The sequence below is a fragment of the Pelobates fuscus genome, chromosome 13 (genome assembly GCF_036172605.1).
Source record: "Pelobates fuscus isolate aPelFus1 chromosome 13, aPelFus1.pri, whole genome shotgun sequence".
In the NCBI taxonomy this organism is placed as follows: Eukaryota; Metazoa; Chordata; class Amphibia; order Anura; family Pelobatidae; genus Pelobates; species Pelobates fuscus.
Window position 1 is genome coordinate 112588768 of NC_086329.1, and position 24438 is coordinate 112613205.

General features: G+C 42.5%; 1 protein-coding gene across 1 annotated transcript; it reads left to right on the forward strand.

Moving 5' to 3' along the window:
* Positions 1 to 6878: 6878 nt before the first annotated feature.
* Positions 6879 to 23068, forward strand: LOC134582419 (olfactory receptor 12D2-like). The gene is made up of 3 exons (XM_063439012.1): positions 6879 to 7476; positions 15801 to 15803; positions 22152 to 23068. Exons 1-3 carry the CDS (start codon positions 6879 to 6881, stop codon positions 23066 to 23068), a joined length of 1518 nt encoding a protein of 505 aa, XP_063295082.1.
* Positions 23069 to 24438: the final 1370 nt, after the last annotated feature.

Genomic DNA, 24438 nt, shown 5'->3' on the forward strand with positions numbered 1-24438 from the left:
CTAGCAGGAATAGATCCCACCATCCAGGAGACTACAGCACGTATCCCGACCCACGGATAAGGCCTGGGCCACGGAATTCCAAAACTCCAAAACACTACCCCAAGAAAAACACTGCAGCAGCAGAGCGCGGACATGCGACACTGACGGTCCCACACATAAGCGACATCGGGAACAACGCACGCGGAGGCACACAGCCACCCAAACAGGGCCGTCAGAAACACAGCCTGGAAACAATAACCAGACGGGGCGAGCCGGCAGTAGCTGGAAAACCGATCCCACAGCCGCCTTCGGCAGCAAGGCCCCAGGGCCCCGCAGCCCCACCCACACAAATCCCAGCCCTTGGAAGGAAACGACAACAGAGTGAATAAGGAAACCAGCGATATCGACCCCGGTCCCCCACGGGCACCAGATCCCAAAGGGGGGACCAGCAGAGCGGACTTCACGGGCAAACTAGACGATCGAGAAGTAAGCCTATCAAGCGGTCTCGGGAAACTGGACCCACACCGCCCAATGGAGCTCACACATGGACCGAGGGAGCCACACCGAGAGCACCCATGTCCCCCGTCCCGACAGATTGCAGAGGGATCGAAAACGCACCGTGTTGAGGCGCCAGGCGAGCCCCAGGCAAAACCAGAGGCCGAAAGCCCATCCGGTCCCCGGCCAAGAAGGGGCGCACTGCCAACCCTGAATGTGTAAAACGCGCCTCCCAGGGACGTTACGCGTCCCGAGAGCGTCCTGATCGCAGAACCACGCAGCACATTCCCGTGGAGCCCTCACTCCCACGCCCCAGAGGAGATGGCCGAGGTAAGTGACCTGCAGTGGGGGGGAGGGGGTCCAGGCTGGATAGGGGGGGGGTGGGGGACCAGGCTAGATAGAGAGGGGGGGGGGGAACATAGAGGGGTAGACAGAAAGGGACCCAGGGGAGTGGGAAAGAAAACATAGGAGAGGGAAAAAGCAGGGGAGAGGTCAGGCCCACTAGAGGAGAGGGGGTGGAAGGAAGCAGAAAATGGGGAAGAGGAGGGGGGACCAGGGGGCCCAAGAAAGGGAAAGCTGGGTCCCCTGGCAGAAGAAGAAGGGGAGACAGCCCTGGGAGCCTTCCTCACTGGCAGAGGAGGCTCCCGATGGGCAAAGAGACCCCCCCAATCCCAAACGGCGGTACTAAGGTACCCCGCGCGGCCCGCGGGGGCCTACTCACCGCCCCAACCCCCCGCCGGCCGCGGGGGGACCTGGACTGGAGAGCTGAATCTGCCGCCCACCGCCCCCGGTCCGCAATCTAGCGCTGGTGGCCGGGGCGGATGGTGTGGTAGGGGGCCCATGTGTGTGCCGCGCGGCAGACGCCTCCGGCAGTAGCAGGCCGCATCCCCAGCCTTGCAGTGAGGGCCCGCGTGGCCGTGGACACAGCAGGCCGTGCGGCGGTAGGAAGCCGGGCCAGGCCGGGCGGCAAAGGAGGCTGCAGGCCGCGCAGCAGTGGCAGGCCTCGTGGCAGAAGGCCGTGCCACGCTCGCAGCCGCAGAAAGCCTCAAATCCAGGCCCCTGTTGGTAGGCCGCGTGTCTGGAGCCCCCAGACACGCGGTCCTGTTGATGCCTTGGGCCTGGGCTCCACCTCATCAACCGGGCCTGAGGAGTACGATCAGGGGAGAGCCTGGCAGGCGGGTGGGAACGCCTGCCAGTGCTGGTGCGGCCCCCAGGGGCAGGGACCGCATGGGAGGCAGCAGGGGACACCACAAGGGGTGCTCCAGGGGGAGGTAGGCCGTGGGGGGGGGCCACACCGGTAGCCATACCTCATTAATGCTTGCCAATTGTTCCCAAAGGTGCCGGCCACCATCCACGCTGCAGCAGCCCTGAGGGAAGCCAGAAAGCCTCAACCATCAAGCTGTGTAAATCTGCAGGCCCCAGGCAAACAGGAGCAGGAGGACAGGAAGCTGTTTGCTGGCCTGAATCCCAAGTGGCACTGAGGTAAGACCCCCCCCACACTGTCTTACACAGAACATAATCACACCCACAGGCTCTTTCCCAACCAATCCCATGCATCTATCCCCACACTCCTACATGTGCCCTTGTCCGCTTAGCTGCGCTATCTCCCCAGGGCCTTGACGGATGCAATAAAATAATATCTCAGTAAAGACATATAAAGAAAACTGCACCAGATATGGAGCTGTAAACTAACTTGTATATACATTCACTATACTTACATTAACTGCAACCCTCATGGGACTCATCAGCTAACAAAGGTTTACTTTGGTTTAGTTATACTAATTACGGGTTGTTGGTTTGCTTCTCATACACTTGTTAGCTTGAATTGTCCACCGTTATGGTCCTTGTAGATACTTTTCATCGTATATTCTTGTTGATACTGATACTAGTTACCTATGCTATTCTTCTGGTTTTCTTCAGTATTGGTACATTTCCGTCTCTCAACCCTTTCTACTCTATTATTTCCTCTATAGAGGTTGGTTTTATCAACTTGGCCCTCGCTACATTAATCACTTATCTACGTTCATCACTTATCTGTCTCTGGGCTATCCCATTATTTTCAGGCAACGGGCTTGTGACAGGTTCACGATACATGTGACAGGTTCACGATTCAATTACGTTCCAGAGTTTCTGTATTATTAGAATTTTGCTATATGTCTCAATGCTATTAATTTATGGCTCATGTCATATGCTGCTTTAGTCTAAGTCGCTTGTGTTACCCCTCAATTGTTTGCAAGGTATATATTGGTTGTCACTTGCATGTTTACAACAATTTCCTTAGCCCTCATAGGGCTCCTGTGTCTGGCAGATTCCTCTATTTCAATGTACACGGTATTAGTCCTCCAGGTTCTAAGGTATTTCAAGTTGTGCCCTTAGTGGTCTCCCAGCAATTGCTGTCACCAAGTCTCTCCATTACTATTCATGTCACAGATAAGTGGTCCTTCATTACATAATGTTGGTTATTATGTCTGGTTGTACTTATTTTTTTTTTTTGCCACCTTCAATTTAGGCTTTCTCACTGTACCATCAAGTTACGCCTGACTGGCATCCAACATCACATGTTTTTTTTTACTTTCCAAAACCAGTTTCCTTTCATTCTATCCAATCAGACTATACTTAAGGGTATCAAAAATATGTCTAATTTGCTAGATTCAGCCCCTTTCCAACCCTTCACTAACTCTGTCATTAAAATCGTTATTTACCTGGCCTTTAATGGCTTCCTGAGGCCACGTGAATTCACCATCAGTGGCCAACACAATGTATTTCGAACATGATATGTATTCCTTTTTTGCCCACTTTATTTACTGGCCTACAGCATATGTCGATTTCGGCACACCTCAGACGACGTTTTCCTATCACAAGTTTGCTAACAACAGTCTTACTACATATCATAATCAATGTTGTCCCCAACACAAATTGGAAGGCTTGGCCTGAAGTTGTGGGAGGGGCTTATGGTCTTTTAAAAGGGACTCCCCCCTTCTCTACCCTACCGTGATGGTTTTAACAAACAACGTTGATCTTTTGACCAACATTCAAGTGGGAAATAGTGATCACAATATAGTGTCCTTTGAAATAAACTCAAAAAAACAAAAGCACATGGGGTATACTAAAACATATAATTTTAAAAAGGCCAATTTCAATAAGATAAGGAAAGCTTTACAATATATTGACTGGCATAAACTCTTTAGTGAAAAGAACACTGAGGATAAATGGATCATCTTCCAACAAATATTAGAAAGGTACATTTCTCAGTATGTACCATTGGGAAATAAATATAAAAGAAACAAATTAAAACCAATGTGGCTTAGTAGAGAAGTAAAACAAGAGATTAAAAATAAGAAAAGGGCATTTAAAGCATTTAAATCAGACAAATCAGATGCATCTTATAAAAGATATAAGAAAGCAAATAATGCGTGCAAAAAGGCAATTAAACTTGCTAAACTTCAAAATGAAAAAATGATAGCTAAAGAGAGCAAAACCAACCCCAAAGCATTTTTTAAGTACATAAATTCTAAAAAAAAACCAAAATGAAAGTATAGGTACACTTAAAACTGAAACGGGGGTGTTAGTTAATGAAGACCAAGAAAAGGCAGGAATTCTAAATAACTATTTCTCCTCCGTATATATTAAAGAAGAACCCATGGCAATAGATGTGCAAATGATTGCTACTAAAAACTTGCAGAATAATTGTAATTGGTCAACTCAAGACAATGTGCTGCAGCAACTAAAGAAAGTTAATATAAACAAAGCTCCAGGGCCTGACGGTATCCATCCACGTGTACTTGAGGAACTAAGTGTAGAAATAAGTGAACCTCTGTTTTTAATCTTTCAAGATTCTTTTCTTTCAGAAAGTGTTCCGGAGGATTGGAGGAAGGCAGATGAGGTTCCTATATTCAAAAAGGGTTCAAAATCCTTGCCTGGAAATTATAGACCTGTGAGCTTAACTTCTGTGGCTGGTAAAATATTTGAAAGGTTATTAAGGGATAATATTCAAGAATTCCTTGAGAAGAATATGGTTATCAGCAAAAATCAGCACGGTTTTATGAAGCACAGGTCATGTCAAACTAACTTGATTGCGTTCTACGAAGAAGTAAGTAAAAGTATAGATCAGGGTGTTGCAGTGGATGTGATCTATTTGGATTTTGCCAAGGCATTTGATACAGTTCCACACAAAAGATTAGTGTTCAAACTCAAGGAAATCGGTCTCGATGAAAATGCTTGTTCTTGGGTAGAACATTGGCTTAACCCCTTAAGGACCAAACCTCGGGAATAAAAGGGAATCATGACATGTCAGACATGTCATGTGTCCTTAAGGGGTTAAAAACAGAATACAAAGAGTTGTCGTTAATGGTAAATTTTCAAGCTGGACAGAGGTGGCAAGTGGTGTCCCTCAGGGGTTTGTTCTGGGACCCCTTCTATTTAACATTTTTATAAATGATCTTGAAGACAGCATTGAAAGTCATGTTTCAGTGTTTGTAAAATAATACAATGTGAGCAAGATATTACTTTGCTGCAGAAGGATTTAGATAGACTGGAGGACTGGGCACTCAAATGGCAGATGAAATTTAATGTTGAAAAATGCAAAGTTATGCACTTTGGCGTAAAGAATACACAAGCAACGTATACCCTTAATGGAAGTGAATTAGGGATAACAACACACGAAAAGGACTTGGGAATTGTTATAGACAACAAACTATGCAACAATGTGCAATGTCAATCAGCAGTGGCCAAGGCCAGTAAGGTATTGTCATGCATGAAAAAGGGCATTAATTCTCGGGACGAGAATATCATTTTGCCTCTCTATAAATCACTGGTAAGACCACATATTGAATATGCTGTGCAATTTTAGGCACCTGTTCTAAAGAAGGATATCATGGCACTAGAAAAAGTGCAGAGGCGGGCTACAAAATTAGCTATGAAGAAAGGTTAACAAATTTAAACCTATTTAGTTTAGAAAAACGTCGCCTGAGAGGGGATATGATAACATTATACAAATATATTCGGGACCAATACAAACCATTGTGTGGAAATCTATTCACAAACCGGACTTTACATAGGACACGAGGCCATGCGTTTAGACTGGAAGAAAGAAGATTTTGTCTAAGGCAAAGGAAAGGATTTTTTACTGTAAGATAAATCAGGATGTGGAATTCTCTGCCTGAAGAAGTGGTTTTATCAGAGTCCATACAGATGTTCAAACAGCTACTAGATGCATACTTGCAAAGACAGAATATTCAAGGATATAATCTTTCAATGTAGGGTAATAACTGCTTGATCCAAGGATAAATCTGACTGCCATTCTGGGGTCAATAAGGAATTTTTTGTCCTAGCTTGTTGCAAAATTGTGCTTCAAACTGGGGTGTTTTTTTTTGTTTTTTTTTGCCTTTTGGATCAACAGCAAAAAACAAATGTGAGGAAGGCTGAACTTGATGGACGCAAGTCTCTTTTCAGCTATCTAACTATGTAACTATGTAACTATGTGATTGGTCTGACGAGATGCTGCCCCACCTCCACTCCCTCCACTCCACCATACTCTCCTAGTGTAGGCCCACTTTATTTACTGGACTACAGCATATGTCGGTTTTCAGCACACACCAATCCTATCACAGGTTTGCTAACAACAATCTTACTTCATATGATAATCAATGTTGCCACGAACACAAATTTATATATATATATAACAAAGAATCACATTTTTGCCTCATTCCAAACATTGATTCCTTTGAGTCTGTGTTTGCTGTATACAACAGCTTTGAAACACAACTTATGCACTGTGTTCTATGTTAAATCTCAGGAAAGACTGGAACAACTGCCTGAACAATAATATTGTCTTGAAGTATTGGTTTAATTTATATTTAAGTATACTGTTATTTAAAAAAAAATGTCTGATACATATGCTAGTAGGTGTAATATGTCCAACTGAAATTGTATAGCATGTTGTTCCTATTTATCTTCCATAAGCATATAACACTAATGCACTGGCTGTATAAATATTGACACAATATGTAATCAATATATGATACACCGAGACCCTTATTTCCAATAAAATAATAATTACACTGCCTGTTTAATAATAATTGCACCAAATCACATCATCGCTTTACACTACAGGATTCCAGTGTACCATTTTAAACTGAGATTCAAAAATATACTCTTGATGTGTTGAAACATTGAAAGGTCACTTGTTGGAACCTTAAATAAACCACATTCACACTGAAATGGGTTCGGGGACTTTGGAGCCTTCTACACATCATAGGTGCTTTTCTCCATATTCATTACAATCTTGAAATTTGGTGTATTTAATGTTTAAGTACTATGAAAAGTCAGGTTGAAATATTATTATTTTTTTTATAAATTTTAATATATATTTAATTTTTTCCATTTACAGTACACATGTAAATGAAATGGATTCAGAAAACCAGACTTTTCTGACAGAGTTTGTTTTGCTTGGTCTGACCGACATAGTGGAACTCCAATCGACCCTGTTTATCTGTTTTTTGACAATCTATGTATTGACGTTGGCAGGAAACTTCTCTATCATGTTGGTCACCCTCTTGGATCACAGTATTCACACTCCTATGTATTTCTTTTTATGGCATTTGTCTTTGCTTGATATCTGCTATTCTTCTGTAGCTGTCCCAAAGATGATTACTGATTTTCTTAAAATGAAGAAAACTATTTCATTTAGTGGTTGCATCTCCCAAATACACTTTTTTCATTTCTTTGGAAGCACAGAAGTTATACTCTATTCAGCAATGTCTTATGACCGATATGTAGCAATTGGATATCCCTTGCGCTACACCAGCATCATGAACACCAAGGTTTTTATGTGTTTGGTGTTAGTCTCGTGGATAATTGGATTTTTCCATGCATTGATGCATGCTGTGATGACGGCAAGACTCCCATTTTGTGGACCAAACTTAGTGAATCACTTTTTCTGTGATGTAAAACCAGTGCTGAGCTTGGCTTGTGCAGACACTTCACTTAATGAAGAACTTCTCAGTAAGGTAACTGGTACCTTGGTTGCATCTACTTTATGTCTAACACTACTCTCCTATCTCTTCATTGGAAAATTCCTTATAAAGATACGGACATCCGAAGGAAGAAAACGTGCATTCTCCACCTGTAGTGCTCATCTCACTGTAGTTTCTCTTCAATATGGTACAGCTATGTTTATATATTTGCGACCATCTACGCAAGACTCATTAAATCAAGAGAGAGCAGTTGCAATCCTTTTTACGGTCATAACTCCCTTGCTCAACCCAATTATTTATACATTGAGAAACAAAGATATGAGAAAAGCATTGCATAAGTTGTGGAAGCGACTGTTATTCTAATGAATATAAAAATGTTTACCATACAGAGTAACACAGAATTTTAATTAATACAGGTGATTATAGAACCTGAGTAAATCCATATTTATGCATAAATGGAGAGAAAGGAAGGAAGAAAGAAAGAAAAAGAAAGAAAGAAAGAAAGAAAGAAAGAAATAGAGAGAAAGAAAGAGAAAAAAAGAAAGAGAAAGAAAGAAAGAAAGAAAAAATGTTCATGTACAATTAGACTTTCATGCTTTCAAGTTCCAGGGCAGCAACTCTGCTTTTATATTCTAGAATTACTTCTTCCTTCTATGATTTAGAAAAGGTGGTATCATCCTTTAAATTTTTGGTGAAGAGAACCTGAACAGACATGATGAAAATATGCTGAAAATCCAACAATGTATATTTTAAAAAACAGGTATTCTCTGAAGATAATTGTTTTAAAAATTATGTGCTAACATCCCTCACAGCACCCATACCAGTGGAGGAAGTCACATCTACAATTCGGTCCCTCCAACTAGGCAAAGCTCCCGGCCCTGTCTACTTCACTAATGACTACTACAAAGAATCCCCAGACATTCTAGCGCCACAACTGATGCAGTACTTTAACAAGGCAATTTTGAAACAGCATCTACTAGAAATCTTGTTAGCACACATTGTAACCCTTCCTAAACCGGGTAAACCACCAACCTCCCCCCAAAACTCTAGACCAATATCCCTACTTAATTTGGATGCCAAATTACTAGCAAAACTATATACCCTTCAAATACAAACTATTTTGCTATGTATTATTCTTGACGATCAGGTGGGCTTCGTGAAGGGTCAACAGGGGTTAGATAATACCCGGAAAGGTGCTGAGTATCATGCAAAGCCTGACAAAATTGGGGAAGGGTGGACTTTTTCTCTCACTCAATGCAGAGAAAGCCTTTGACCAGTGGCATTGGGGTTTTCTAGAAGCTACAATACACAAATTTGGAATAGAAACATAGAAACATAGAATGTGATGACAGATAAGAACCATTCAAATGAATGATTTAATTTTAAATCTGTTCACAAGCTTTTCAATTTTGTTAATTTTTGTTACATTTGTTACAGACATTCATACGAATGACTGTTCGCATGAGTTCACATTAAATTTTTATGGTAGGGGAAGATTTCAATGAACACTCCCCCGACAGCACGAAAGGGTTATCATAATACTACGGATATAGGTAACCCAACTACATCTATGTTTATATATCTGGTGATTCTCTATGTATGGTTTAATTAACTATAGTAATTCTGCATACAGTTTGCCATCATATACGCCTCTATAACACTCTTTTGGTGTAGGCCACTGGTTTAGACTTGAATGTCATGAAACATTGTTCTCTTATATGATGTGCATATACCCCAAGCTAGGAATTATCCCATTATTGGTCCCCCTCATTTGTTTGGGGCCTCAATTTTACTTTCCATTAACATGACCCAACAATCTCCTTATATGGTTCACTTAAATAAACGTGATTTCTGCATGAAGGTTTTTTACTCATTTACACTTCTAATGCTCACCTCGTGTATTCCTATACTCATACTACTAGGTCTCGGTTCTTTAACCTAAATTACCTGAAGGTCAATTCTCATACCGGTTCACCGGGATCAACACAGTGTATTCAATGCTCTCTGCACCTATGTTACTGCTATTCCACTTCTCACGTGGGAATACTGTTTCTTGTATCTGTTTTTTTTTTTTTAATTATTTATTTTTTTGCGCAGGTGGGTACAAATATATCAACAAAACACCACAACAGCGTACATAAAGGTATAAACAAGTTAGACAGTGGCCGAAACATTTGCGCATTTTCCATTTTGTGAGTACAGACTTATCAGAATTATATGAACAGTAGGAGAAATGAGAGATGGTACTTCTGAAGGTCGAAGAGCATACTAGCTATGTGGTGTTTAGTAATGAGATGCTAACCTTATTGTAAATGGGACCTGGCTTCTTTTTGTCGAGCGGGCTTTGGTAATTAGGCTTTTCTGACTTCAATAGAACATTTCATGTGGTAGTGTTAACAAGTAGGCTGACCTTGTGTGTCTAGTGTCTAAACATATATAAGCACGCAATGACAGTTTAGCGTTTGGGTATTGGCATATCAAGATTATGTCTGCTACAACTGGTGTGCCTTATGGTATCGCTAGAGGTCGCCTAGAGTTTTGGTTGCTTAGTGGGCATCATATATCCTAATCTGCATATAAGAGAAGTGGAGCCGACATTCCCGCCTTGCTTTCAGTGGTCTCCCTAGACATATGCTGTCAGAACTTTAGACAAGTATTATATACGACAGTCACAACGATGGAAGATATTGACTTGTTTTCCATTATTGTCAACTATATGGCCATCAGTGTCAGCACATATTCAAAACAAAACAACAAAAAAAAAAAAAGGAAAACAAGTCAGGCTAGGCAGGACAGTCAAAATATAAGGCCGCCACAATAAAAAGAGAAATCCCATCTCGTCTGGTATGCGGCACGTTTCGTATTGTGGAGTCGAGTGTTAGAGCTCGGTATTACTTGTAGATTGTGCACTTTGTTTTGTTTAAGCAGTTAACATGCAGTAGTAACAGGAAAAGTGCATGCCATAGACTGTTAGTTCAAAGCATCCTACAGTTGAAAAAATTATAGTCATAAAAACAAGTTACATAAAATGAACATTTTCCCCTAACGGGGTGAGAACTTCTAACCTCAGTTTCATATAGGCAATGTTTGAGGGGTAATGCCTGTACGGTGTGCGAAACTTTAGCTGAGTTGATCCGACTGGTGTGATCCAGGTCCCTTGAGCCCTGGATTGTGTTAGGAAGTGGTACCTTGCAGGGGGTATCAAAGCTAGGGTAGACTCCGGTTAGCAGGTAATGCTGTGGGATCGTTGGACTCTGGGACTCCCCCCCACTTTGTCAACAGACAGCCCCTTAACGTGTCGAGCAAGATACAAAAAATATGCATGAGAGTCCGGTTAAGAATCGGGTTCCGGCGGCAATATTGAGTGAACTAAGTCGCCACTCTCGGGCTGTATCCAGGGGACCGAGGGGTAGCGATGTGCGCCCTGTGTAAAGGTTCAGGTCGTAATTGTTGCGTAGGGTGCCGCTGGTGGGCGAAGTTGCACGAACTCTGGGGCTCCGGCTGCTTCTCTGCTAAAGGAGTGCCCTTGGCCGGACGTTGTCCCCGGTACTGTAGGTGAGATCCCCGGGAGATTGAGTTTGTGCAGGGCCTCCGCGGCCTCGTGTAGGTCCCGGATGACATGTGAAGTTTGCCCGGCGGTGACTTGTAGCGTGCGGCCTGGTCCCCACCGGTATTTAAGTTGGTGTTGTCGCAGTACAGAGGTAAATTGACGCAGGGACCTTCTCCATGCTAGTGTCCCACTAGAGAGATCCGCGTAGAAGGACAGGGTCATGTTCTCGAAAGGGTAAGCGGTGAGGCCTCTGGTAGCTTCCAGCACCGCAGCTTTTTCTTTGAGGGTTTGAAAACGGATTACCACATCTCTGGTGGTGTTAGGCGGTGCATTTACTGGCCGTGGCACCCGAAAGATCCCATCAATCAGGATGGTTTTGTCTGTCTTCGGATTCAACAGTGCGGCGAGCCATCTCCTGAGGAGGTGTGGGAGCTCTGCCTCAGGTACTGTATCTGCTACACCTCTGACTTTCAGGTGAGTTTGGCGACGTTTATCTTCCAGCGTTGACAGTTGATGCTCGTGCTGCAGGTTTTATTGTTGTAGGTTATTCACGGCCGTCTAGAGTTCCGTAATTTGGCGGGTGTGTTCGGAGGATGTCTCCTCCACTACTCCCAGCCGCGTTGAAATAGATTTGAGGTCTCCCCGGATCAGGGCCACATCCGCGGCTATCTTACCGTGGTGTTCCGCCATGAGCTTGCTCAAGGCCTCAATGGTCACCGGGGTGGGGCTTGCTCCTACCGGGTGGGTCTGTGCCCGCATCGGCGGTGGCAGCGCCGGGGCCGGCATCAGGACTTCGTCGGCGTCATCGGAGTTCTCATCTGAGAAGTCCGTGCAGCCTCCGTGCAGGGACGCCATCTTGGCTTCTGTTGCATCGTGGGCCTGCCGCCAGAGCTCCCCTATGTTCATGCCCAGCCGGGGCTTATCCGCTCTCTGTTTTTTCAATTTTTGGCCCATCGTGCCCTTGGGTATGAAAAGATTACCCTGAGGTGAGTCAGGCTCGCGTGTGGGCTCCGATAGTAGTCGTTTAAAACATAGAAACATAGAATGTGACGGCAGATAAGAACCATTCGGCCCATCTAGTCTGCCCAGTTTTCTAAATACTTTCATTAGTCCCTGGCCTTATCTTATAGTTAGGATAGCCTTATGCCTATCCCACGCATGCTTAAACTCCTTTACTGTGTTAACCTCTACCACTTCAGCTGGAAGGCTATTCCATGCATCCACTACCCTCTCAGTAAAGTAATACTTCCTGATATTATTTTTAAACCTTTGTCCCTCTAATTTAAGACTATGTCCTCTTGTTGTGGTAGTTTTTCTTCTTTTAAATATAGTCTCCTCCTTTACTGTGTTGATTCCCTTTATGTATTTAAATGTTTCTATCATATCCCCCCTGTCTCGTCTTTCCTCCAAGCTATACATGTTAAGATCCTTTAACCTTTCCTGGTAAGTTTTATCCTGCAATCCATGAACCAGTTTAGTAGCCCTTCTTTGAACTTAGGGCAGCTAATGTCGGGAGCCTCGCGGCCATGCGACCTTCTTCTTCAGTAGCTTAGCTCCGCCCTTGTATCTGTTTCTATATGCAGGGAAGTCCGGGTCTGGACACTGAACTAGGGATGAGACACTATAACTAGTTCAGTATAGTACACTACCTAAATTCTGACTAGGTGTATATAATCAAATTATTTACTAAGGTTAGGCTCCTTTATCCTAAATCACCTGCTGGTGGCTTCCCTAACTGCTTACTTCAATGCTACTTAGGTGTATAGTATGCTCTCTTGCCTTTATTACCACATTTTTGGGATCCTTAAAAAGGATTTTTACCTTGAATCTGGTTTCTTCCCTCAAGGAGGTCCCAGATCATTGGCCACATAGGGGCCCAAATGAAATGACAAATTTGTATAATATATTATGGGGGCCACGTACATATTCCTGACATATTTTATTACCATTAGATTCATCATTTAGGACTACTGCTTTCACTGCCTTTTAAAATAGCTTTTTCCTTCAAAATGGGTTGCAGGTTATAGGATAATTGTTTCAAGGGCATTTCACATACTATGTTTATTTGGAGGGTACAGGGTGCTCAGAATTAGGGCAACCCTGCGCTAGTTAAGTAGGTCTGTTACAGATGATTAAAATTGAGTCCACGAGCAGGCCCTAACAATTCACACATGTACGTTACATCATCGCATCTTTAGGTGCTATGTATCTACTATTTATTGCAATCTCCTACTTATAGTTGCAACAAACTGCACTACTATCCTGTAGGTATACCAGTATATCTATAATTTTACGTCCATCCATTTTTTCTATTTTAAACCGCATGACTTTTCTCAGGAACATCAATTTACTCTTCTTTATACGCCACCATACCCTTCTCCCCTTAGTTAGCTTCGTTACTAGGTGACAGGGCACCAAGAGTCCAATACTTAATAATTTTACAGGCCTCTATGCCTTAGGTCAGTGGTCCCGCGAGACCAACACCCATCCTCATACTCGCAGGTACTACGTACATCGGCCCAACTCATAGTTAGTCGCCTGGCATAGAGAGAGCCTCACCTGTCACTCCCATTCTATCTTATGCTTTAAAAGTCACAGAGAGGCCGCCACCCCGCCACAACGTTCGGTGGCCCCGAAATCCCCTTGAGCCAACATATAGATAGAGCCTCTCAAGCCGCTTGGCATCTAGAAGGGCCTCGCCTGTGGCCAACCAAGTTTAATTATTTCGCCTCTTGGCATTAGCTAGTAAGCCAGTACATTATAAGGGTATACACTATTTAATTTGTTACTCAAACATGTCTCAACGTCAAGAAGGTGGAAAGACCTATCCCTGCCCAGCACTCCTGCTAGGTCCGATACACCTTCATGCAAAGTGGACATAGCTAGTCCTATTTCTATTAGATTTTTGACTATCTCTCGCATCACAGCAGCATGGTCAAATGGCACATACGATACCAACAGCTAGATAACCAAATTACCCAATAACAATATATACAAATATACATATGTCCTGCTAAACAGACTTATACAAGGGAGGCATCTGCTTAGTATTAGAATTGTGTCTAGAATTGGAAGCCTTTCCTGTTGTTTAGTATTCTATTCTATGCACGCACAATTAAATGTATTAAGCAGTATTGTGGAAGGTACTATGAGAGGAGGTAAAGATAAGTTCCTTCCATTACAGTAATATGCATTAAAAGTCATGTAGTGTTAAACTAATATTATGTGTGTTCAGTTGCATTGGTTTATCAGTCAAAAATGTATATGTCAATCATTGCAATACCATTTTGATAGAAGCCATTAGCAGGGTATAATAATAATAAAAAAAAAAAAGGTATTCAACATTACATTTTACCCATGCTCATATTCAAGGCCACATGCTGGTTCTCCTTTACCTTCAGGATATCGACTTTCTCACAAGCTATCTGTCTTTTTTCCAGAAGTTTGATATCTATAAGGAAATTGGCATGCAGACAAGTTGCGATACCACGCGTATCAGTTTCCTCCTCATACTCATGGAAGCCACTATGGCTGGCCAACCGCGGCTTTTTTAACTCGTTCTACAAACTACTACAAAATTCAATTTGACTCCACTACATAGCAGGTGTCGCAACTGACTATATGAATTTTGGTCATGCTCATACTTAGGTTGATACATAGGGTTAAGAAATACAATATTAACCTGTACAGACATTTACTGTACATACATCATGTGTAGCCCTCATGGGGCTAATCTGCTAAAGCAGATTACTTTGGTTTAGTTATCCTAATTAGGGGTTGTTGGTGGTTGGTCTCCATTTCACTTGTTAGCTCAATTACAATTCTACTGAACTTATCTGTCCATTTTTATGGTTTATGTAAATACTGTTCATCATATGTTCTTGTTGATACTGATCCTAGTTACTTACTGTAAGGAAACCAAGTATATTTAAACCTCCTTCGGTAGTTTCCTCCCGAACCGCCAGAGCCTCAGTGAATATAGCTCTCCGTTCGGTAGTTGAAATAGACAAAGTCCATACGAATACAAATAGCTTTATAAGATAATTCCCTTAACAAAGCATATGAATCCCCAAACATCAGCCGAAGTCAAGAAGAAGGGTACAAATAGAACTCAGGTTTAATGATAATACACAGGCTTTCATGCAAGTCCCATGCAAGGGGACATCCCACAAGGAGGGACAGAGATTAACCAATCGGGCACAGTAACAACATAGAACACACCCAGCACACATCTACAATTCCCTCCCCCAGCCCTGGAGATAATCAAGTCTGATAAAGTAATAACTTTATTATGTCCAGGCCGAAAAATCACAGTTTTCCCCAATATCTGTAACACCCCTTTATACATGAGGTATCCCCACAAATAATATGTCCCCTGATAGCCCCGATCTGGCTGACCAACATATTAAAATTTCACCCAGATCGGTTCAGAAGTTCTCAAAAAACATGGAAGTCTTCTGTGACCGGTTCACCGTGGGTGGCCTGCACAAAATAGTTTGGGTGGTTTTGCCGGTCACTTCAGTAAAAGGGAAAAAATTAATAAAGTACCAAATGGATCCCCCTGGCTCCTAGCAGCGATTGTTCCCCTCATTTGTATGCACAAAAGTACCGAATTGCGCTCTTCTAGCTTTTCGGTACATATAGATCCAGCATTCGTTTGTTTGAACCGGTGTTCGGGAAGTCGAGTGTCCAATTTTAGATCCAGACACTCAACAACCAAGTCCCGCTGCCTTTGGATGGAGACCTCTCAAACAACAGATCTCCAAAATATGGTAAATAAGGCCGCATCCACCTCCATGGAGAAAGTTCTCTCCAAAATGATGGCCTCTGGTTCCGACAAGAGGAAACCGTCAAAAACCCACCTATCCCGCCATGATTCAGATTCTGATGCACCAGAATCGCATAAGAGCCAAGAAGCCCACACTGGCAAATGCCATTGGAAAGGAGAAAAGGGTCACCAAAACCCAAACAGAGGCAAAAACCCTGCTAAACGTACTAAACCCGCTACAGCCACCGCCCCGAACCCGCAACACGAATATTCTTCTGAGAAAGAAGAGACTCACTCTAAATCCATGGCCATCTTAGATGAATGGCAAGCGGATGAGTCAGACTCTAATGAGGACGCTTGGGGTTCGGACTCCGGATCCCAAACCTTTTTTCCGCAGAACACGTTCATGGGAGAACCCCAAGAACCAGATACCGCGGAACCTCCGTAGGAAGACGAAGACACCATCTTCGACCCACTGGGACAAAAACTTTTCGACCCGAGAAAAATAAGACATCCACGCTCAGGCGACTGGACAACACCCGACCTCCTAGCGAGGTTCATGCACCTCTGGATACGAAAATCCATGGACAAGACAGTCCGCAACCGATTGCGGTCAGAATGCCCACGACCTTTTCTACCTGACCACGTTGCGGAAACACCAGAATTCGATCAGGTGATGACCACTTTTATGTCACGAGGTGGCCGTGACCCACGCAAAGGAGTGGAGAAAGGGTTTAGGGGGTACAAGATAAACTTCTGGAATCAGTGGGACCACTGTCCAGAATAATGCACTTGGCCGACGATGCCCTGGCCAAAGCGATCAATTAGACGCCACTATGATGCGCGAATGGGCTCATGATGTACGGGAGTGGGCACAAAGATGCTTCTGCTTTGTGGGTAATGCCAATGTTGCCTTATCATCCGAGCGACGTAAAGCAGCACTTCTCCGCATCGACGGAAAGTTGGTGGAGTCGGGCACCAAATAACTAGGTCCTCTGGCACAGGGCAAACTATTTGGAGATCCTTTTCTCAAAGATTTGAACAGACATGTAAACGTCTTCACATCTTTAAACAAGGCTCAAACCACAATGCGGAGAGTATTTAGACAAAACCCCTCCAGGGGTGTTTCTGGACGGGCTGGCCGACAAAGGGGCCGTGCTGCCTGCCGCTTCTGGCCATCAGGCCCCCGCTCTACGAGACCCCAACATTCCTACACTCGAGGCGCAGACTGAGGTCGCGGACCACGCACCCGAGGCAGAGCACGATTCTCCTCAGGTAAGCAACCATTTCACTCATTTTTCTCTTCCAATGCGTACAGCAGGCCGCATATCTCTTTTCTTCCAGGAATGGACCTCCATCTCCACGGACACATGGATCCTACAGACAATACAAGGCTATATCATCGACTTTGTAGACCAACCACGACAGAAGGAACTACCACGTCCCATCAACTGCTCAACAGAAGATACCTCTCTCATCAACAACAAACTGCAAACCCTATACTCGAATGGCGCGATCGAACCCGCCTCCGACCCTCAAGGTTTCTTCAGCAACATCTACTTAGTAAAGAAGAAAATGGGAGATTTACGCCCCGTCATAAACCTACGACATCTCAATGAATATGTCACATACAAACACTTCAAGATAGAGGGCATACATCTTCTACAGGAACTCTTACAAGACAAGGATTGGTTCACGAGACTAGACCTCAAAGACGCATACCTATCAGTACCCGTCCACCAATCCTGCAGACAATTCCTACAGTTCCACTGGCAAGGCCTTCCATGGTGCTTCACCAAACTACTGAAGCTCGTGGTCGCTCATCGAAGGAATTCGCTGCATTATATACCTGGACAACCTCCTGCTGTTCTGCTCAGACAAATCCAGACTGATATGACACACACGCTATACCACGGATCTCCTGTCATCCCTGGGCTTTATAGTGAATTTTCAAAAATTGGCTATCTCCCCATCACAGACAGTACAATTCCTGGGATTCAAGATAGATTCCACCTCCAGCACTCTGCGACTACCGACATCAAAAATCCATCCGCAAGGAATTACGCAGAGCCATCCGTTGCCACACCATTCCACTCCCCGCCCTCGCCCGCATAGTGGGACTTCTCTCTGCTTCCATACAAGCAATATTCCCCTGTCCACTCCATTACAGGGCGATGCAGGGAAAACCCCTCATTCGATCAACCAGTCCCGATGACAGAGGAAGTCAGAGACGAACTCAGATGGTGGCCAGACAGCATGGAAGCATTGAACGGCCCTGCAATCTTTGGTAAGACACCCAACATGATATTGGAATCAGATGCCAGCCTCTGGGCATGGGGCGCAACGAGTGAAAATACATCGACAGGAGGCGCCTGGACCTCCAAGGACCTCAACATGCATATAAATTGCCTAGAACTCCAGCCGGGTCATTTGCTATCCGCAGCCTAGCAAAGGAAAAGTCGGACTGCTGCATCCTCCTCAGGATGGACAACATCTCCGCAGTCCGCTATATCAACAGCCTGAGCGGAGCCCGCTCCCGTCTCCTGTCAGAAATAACGAAAGAGATCTTCGATTTCTGCCTACCCCGCAATATCTCCCTCACAGCGGAATACCTGCCAGGAGAGACGAACCTCACGGCAGACTGGTTCTCACGCCACTGGCGGGACACCAGCGACTGGAAGCTGGATCCACAAATCTTCGGCCACATTGCGGAACGTCCAGGTCCACTTCACCTGGATCTATTTGCATCCCGCAACAACAGACAACCAACACTATACTTCAGCTGGCTCCCTGACCCGGAGAGCGCAGCAGTGGATGCACTCCGCTATGGAGAGGACAACCATGGTTCCCGGACCTCCTAGCCCTATCATACAACGATCCTCTTTTACTACCTCATCATCAGTACATTCTCACAGATCCAAAAGGCAACCCTCACCCACTCATCTTGGACAATCGTCTCACTCTGGTGGCTTGGACACTTTTAGGGGTGCCTGGCAAGTTGGCGAACTATCGCAGGCTGCTAAGGAACTGCTATGGGACTCATGGGCTCCTGGAACCAGAAGATGCTACCTATCTGCTTGGAATTCCTGGTCCACTTGGTGTATGGAACGGAACCTCGATCCATTTACGGCCTCTATTCCAGCCATCTCATCAGGTCAATCTTATAGATCACTTAACGTAATTCGATCAGCTATCTCAGCGGCTCATGTCCCCATACTAGGGATCCTGGTAGGTAAAGACCTGCTGGTATGTCGACTCCTAAGGGGCATCTGATTACAACGTCCTCCAGGCCCTAGATATTCACAACTCTGGAACGTCGAAGTAGTCCTCAGATTCCTGAGAGACTGGCCACCTAACAACAGACTCTCTCTCCGACAACTCTGAGCAAAACTCACGGTTCTCATCTGCCTGGTCTCCTTCTGCAGGGTGTCGGACATTCGGGCGTTTGACATAGACGCGTTTTCATTCTACCCAGAAGGAGTAACATTCCGGATATCCCGTCGCACGAAGATGGACTCCACATCGGTGTTCTACCCCTTTTTCCCCACCGATCCACAACTCTGCGTCGTTTCTACTCTACGGCGGTATGTGGAAATTACTTTACCGATTCGGTCTTCACCCTCAGGTCAACTCCTAGTCTCATATGTTAGACCACACGTCCCCATCATGACGACCACCCTAGCTAGATGGGTTCGCTGGATCCCCGATTTCAACTATAAAATATGGAACAGACACAGGGCATCAACCCTGTCACAACTAATGCGAGGCATGGTCCACAGCGTGGGAAATGTGGGAAAAACACAAACCCGGACAAACCTAATGCACATACCCTCAACATACCACATGCAAATACCCACAGCGTCCCCTCCCCGATTGGAGGAATAAAGTCCCCAACTGTTCCCAGCTTAAAGCAAGGACAGCTCTGGGACAATCACCTAACCTAAGTCACCTTCCCCCCTTCCCCTCCTCTCCACCCTAGATCCCTTCACCCTTATCTCTTCCTCTACACCCTCCCCCCCCAGCCCCATGACGACACTGACAATGAATACAGCAGACTACATGAAGCCTCTCCAACCAGAGCCTCTCACGTCCTTACCACCTCATATATGCCAGGGGAAGCACACACTACCCCCATGGACTCTGACTGAGGCATACTGATGCTATCCCGCAATATGGCCCCACTCAGTTATATAGCATTGGGCAATGCAATACGTAATGTGCAATATGTAACCAACAATGTGACTATATTGTGGAAGCTCGAAATGCTGAACTCGCTGACAATGATATCAAAATCTAAATGTATGATCTATGTATCATCTACCAGTGTTATCCCCTCTCCTTCTTTTCTCTTCTGTATCCCCTTGCGATTTCGCAACCTGATAAAATAAAAATTGTCAAATTGAAAATAAAAAAATAAAAAATTGTCCTTTTACTACCTCTTATGCTTATCTCGCTCTTTCTGGTCACTTTGGAACAGAGGGTTCCTTAAATGTAGTCAAGCCTGCTGCAATCTTGTTCATAGTGGAAATTCAAACCTTTCAATGATTTTCAAGTTTCAATGTATAGAACGCATTATCCATAACATTAAAAGTGTTATTTACGAAAGGGAGAATTAAAAGTGAATTCAAATTTAAGGTCAAAAGAGACAAACCTATAAAACACTGCTTTTTGTTTTACTATTTGCACATTGGCGTTTAGCACTGTCAATGGACAAAACTGCACATATTTCAAATTCGGATCCAGATTTTAACAATTTAGAACCTAGATTGTAAGCAGCCATATGCTATTGTAGCCATTTAGTTGTACACAGATTGAAATTCAGTGGATATTCAAGTCCATGTGGATGCTCTTTGGAAATTCTGGAAATTGAGAAACAATGCACAATAACAATAAACAACGTCCAAAATTATCCAGTCCAAATGCTTCTGGATAGATCCAAATTATCTTAGTTAATAATGTAGCTGGAGCTAAAGCAGCTAAATATTCACAAAATCCCATGTTGGGAGCCGATAAATATTCAGTCCCTGAAGAGAGCATCGTCATGGGAAGTATTACATTATAAAACAACCTTGATTTAGCAGCGTAAAGCTATTTCTTCAGATGCAGATTAGCAGCACAATAGACATTGAAACAGGTAAAAATATTGCATGTAACAATGCGCTTAATATAGTGACAAATCCACAAGAACTGTCAATTTGAGCCCACCTCAGTGAGATTAGCCTCTGTTAAGACTGACAGCAGAATCAAAATGTGTAGAAGCAAACAAAATGTTGACAATTGTATTTGGAATGCATATTCACATTACATACACACTGAACAAAATTATAAATGCAACACTTCTCCTTTGCCGAGATAATCCTCAAACCCTGAACCATCTGTGGCATTTTGCTGTGTGATAAAACTGCACATTTTAGAGTGGATTTTTATTGTGGCCAGCCTAAGGAACACCTGTGCAATAATCATGCTGTCTAATCAGCATCCTGATATGCCTCACCTGTGAGGTGGATGGATTATCTCGGCAAAGGAGAAGTGCTCATTAACACAGATTTAGACAAATTTGTGAACAATAGTTGAGTGAAATAGGCCTTTTGTGTACGTAGAAAAAGTTGTTAATAATTTTGTTCAGTGTATATATTTATATATATATATATATATATATATATATATATATATATATATATTCATAGAAGTTTGGTTTGTGAGAGATTCTAGAAAGGTTACAGAAAGCATTTTCCAGGATTGAATAATCTTATCATGTGTAGCCGCTAATGCCGAGTGGGCTATTAAATATTTTAATTTTTTTCTTTTAATTTTATCGTACATGCATAACAATGTGTAAAATATAAGCAGAAATGTAATTTCACTTACATATTTTAAGTGTGAAAAATCTAATAAATTAAAATGTTCAAATATTCTTACTACTTATTATTAGGTATTTATAAGGGACATTTCTAGGAATATGCGAAATCCCACCAGAATGTCTGTATATTATATATTATATATATAATGCATGGTGTGAGTTCTTTTGTCTGCTCCTGGAGATATAGCAAATAATAAATTATGACAAATCACAAGGGGGATGCTATAGTTAATTAATTGCATTGGTACCTGCTGTTAAAACTGCTACATTTCAAGGATTTTTCTTTCATGCAAAGGATGACCATAAGAATTCATATTCTTTTTGTAAACCTATGACAATCTGGAAACTAACTATAAAACCAAATAAACATTCACATTACACATTGCACTAAAAAAAAGATTGAACATAGCAATCAGTGTTTGATTAAATAAAGAAAAAAAGACAGAAAATTTGCAAAATATTACATGAAATTATGTAACTGCACTATGATCTCAATCTATAATTTCAGCAATCCAATGGCTCCAGAAAATCGGACTTTGGTCTCTGATTTTGTGTTACGAGGACTGACTGATATTGTGGAGCTTCAGACTACACTATTTGTTATTTTTCTGTTTTTCTACATTACAAACTTAGTAGGAAACATCTCCATTCTGGGAATAACCATTAAAGATCACAGTCTTCACTCACCCATGTATTTCTTCTTGTGGAATTTGTCCTTTCTCGATATCTGCTTCTCATCTGTTGCTGTACCCAAGATGCTTTCTGACTTCCTAGTTCTGAAAAAGACCATCTCTTTTGCTGGTTGTATCTCACAAATACATTTCTTCCATTTCCTTGGAAGCACAGAAGTCATGCTCCTCACAGTAATGTCTTATGACCGATATGTGGCCATTGGAAATCCCTTACGCTACTCAAATATTATGAACACAAATTGTTGTGTTAATTTGGCTCTAGTCTCTTGGGTTACTGGATATTTACATTCATTGTTACACACTGTGATGACTGCAAAGCTTCCATTTTGTGGATCAAACCTGGTGAACCACTTTTTCTGTGACATTAAGCCAGTGTTGAAGTTGGCTTGTATCGACACATCTCTCAATCTAAAACTTCTTGTCAGGGTCACGGGAGCTTTGGCTACAACAACTTTACTTTTAACTCTTCTCTCCTACATCTTTATTGGCAGGTTTCTTATAAAGATACGCACTGCTGAAGGGAGAAAACGTGCATTCTCCACTTGTAGTGCTCATCTCACAGTTGTGTTCCTTCTGTATGGAACAGCTATCTTTACGTACATCAGACCTTCAAGCCAGGACTCTTTAGATCAAGACAAAGCTGCTGCTGTCTTATTTACAGTTATAACGCCAGCACTTAACCCGGTCATTTATACCTTGAGAAACAAAGATATGAAGAAAGCCATGCAGAGAGTGATAAAGGAAATATAATTGATAAAAAATATTTTAATGGTAAGCATGGTGAAAATGCACAGTTTGAAATAAAAAAAATCTATAATTATCTATTGACAAACAAAAAAAAATATGTACTGAAGACTTTAGCACAGAAACTATAACTTTGTTTACTTTACCAGAAAACCAAAAAGATCTCCTTAATTAAAATGTTTAACCTTTGATACAAGTGTGACCATCATTCAATCATTGCCATAATTCCAAATACACAAATCCAGTGCATGTATATAGATGTTTTGTGTATTTAGCACCGAAGTGATACAAAAATAAAATTATAAATATAACCAGCAGAAATAGAGAAAAGGTAGCGCTAAAATCCAATATAAAAATGAGAATAAAACCCAGTGCAGCTATAAAATCACCCAAGTGCTTTGTCACTAAAAACACTTACTATGTAAAAATGGAAATATGAATAAGGTGATCGCGCACACGATGGTATGTAGTATTCCTATGCATTGTAAACATAAGAAACCACCATAGGGCAATTTGTATATTGTAAAAACATTAAACAAAATAACTTGGAACACTCACAATTTTTAGAGCCCATATAAGTCAGCTCTAAACTATGCTGGCATGTTCATCAGTAATCTGATGTTGAAGTAAAGCAATAAAGTTCTTCTGTTTAGGAAATCAAGAACAAGATGGATATAGAATAAACTTTTATTAACAAATCAAAATTTAAAAAAGTACAACGCGTTTCAACCATAAACATAGGTCTTCCTCAGGTGCATGTAGCTGTGCAAATGGACAAGTGTCCTTATTTACCATCATAAATTACAAAAAAAAAATGTTTATGAGAATATGAAATATAATTATGCAACACAGCCCAGTACCTCCATTATTAGTTCCCTCTAGCTGGAGAATATCAATATCAAGCATTGCGGCCAGCAGGTCATGTGGCCGCAATAAATAACGCTATTAGATGCTATATAACGCTCGTTTTTAAAGTTCTTTATTTTATGCAAAGTGCCTCCAACATCTACTAATGAAAAATTTTAATATATATGTATTTTAAGCATATCTGTGAATGTTTTATTATAATCAAATTTTTTGCTATCTGATTGGCTAACCTCTGTTTTAGGCGCCATTTACAAACATCTGTACCCCTATTTAAAGTCACCATGCCAGGTTATATGTCTTATTCCATATTGATAAAGCCACTGTGGGCGAAACGCGTTTATGGAAATTTAATTGTATATTTTAATTTATTAAAGACTTCTTTGGTCACTATTTTGTTTGTGCCAAGAATCTTTATATACATTTCTTCACCTGGCATTTTATACTACCGGACTCCAAGAAATCCTTGGTGGGGATTATTCCACCTACGTTGTCATCAAGGAGCAGTCAGC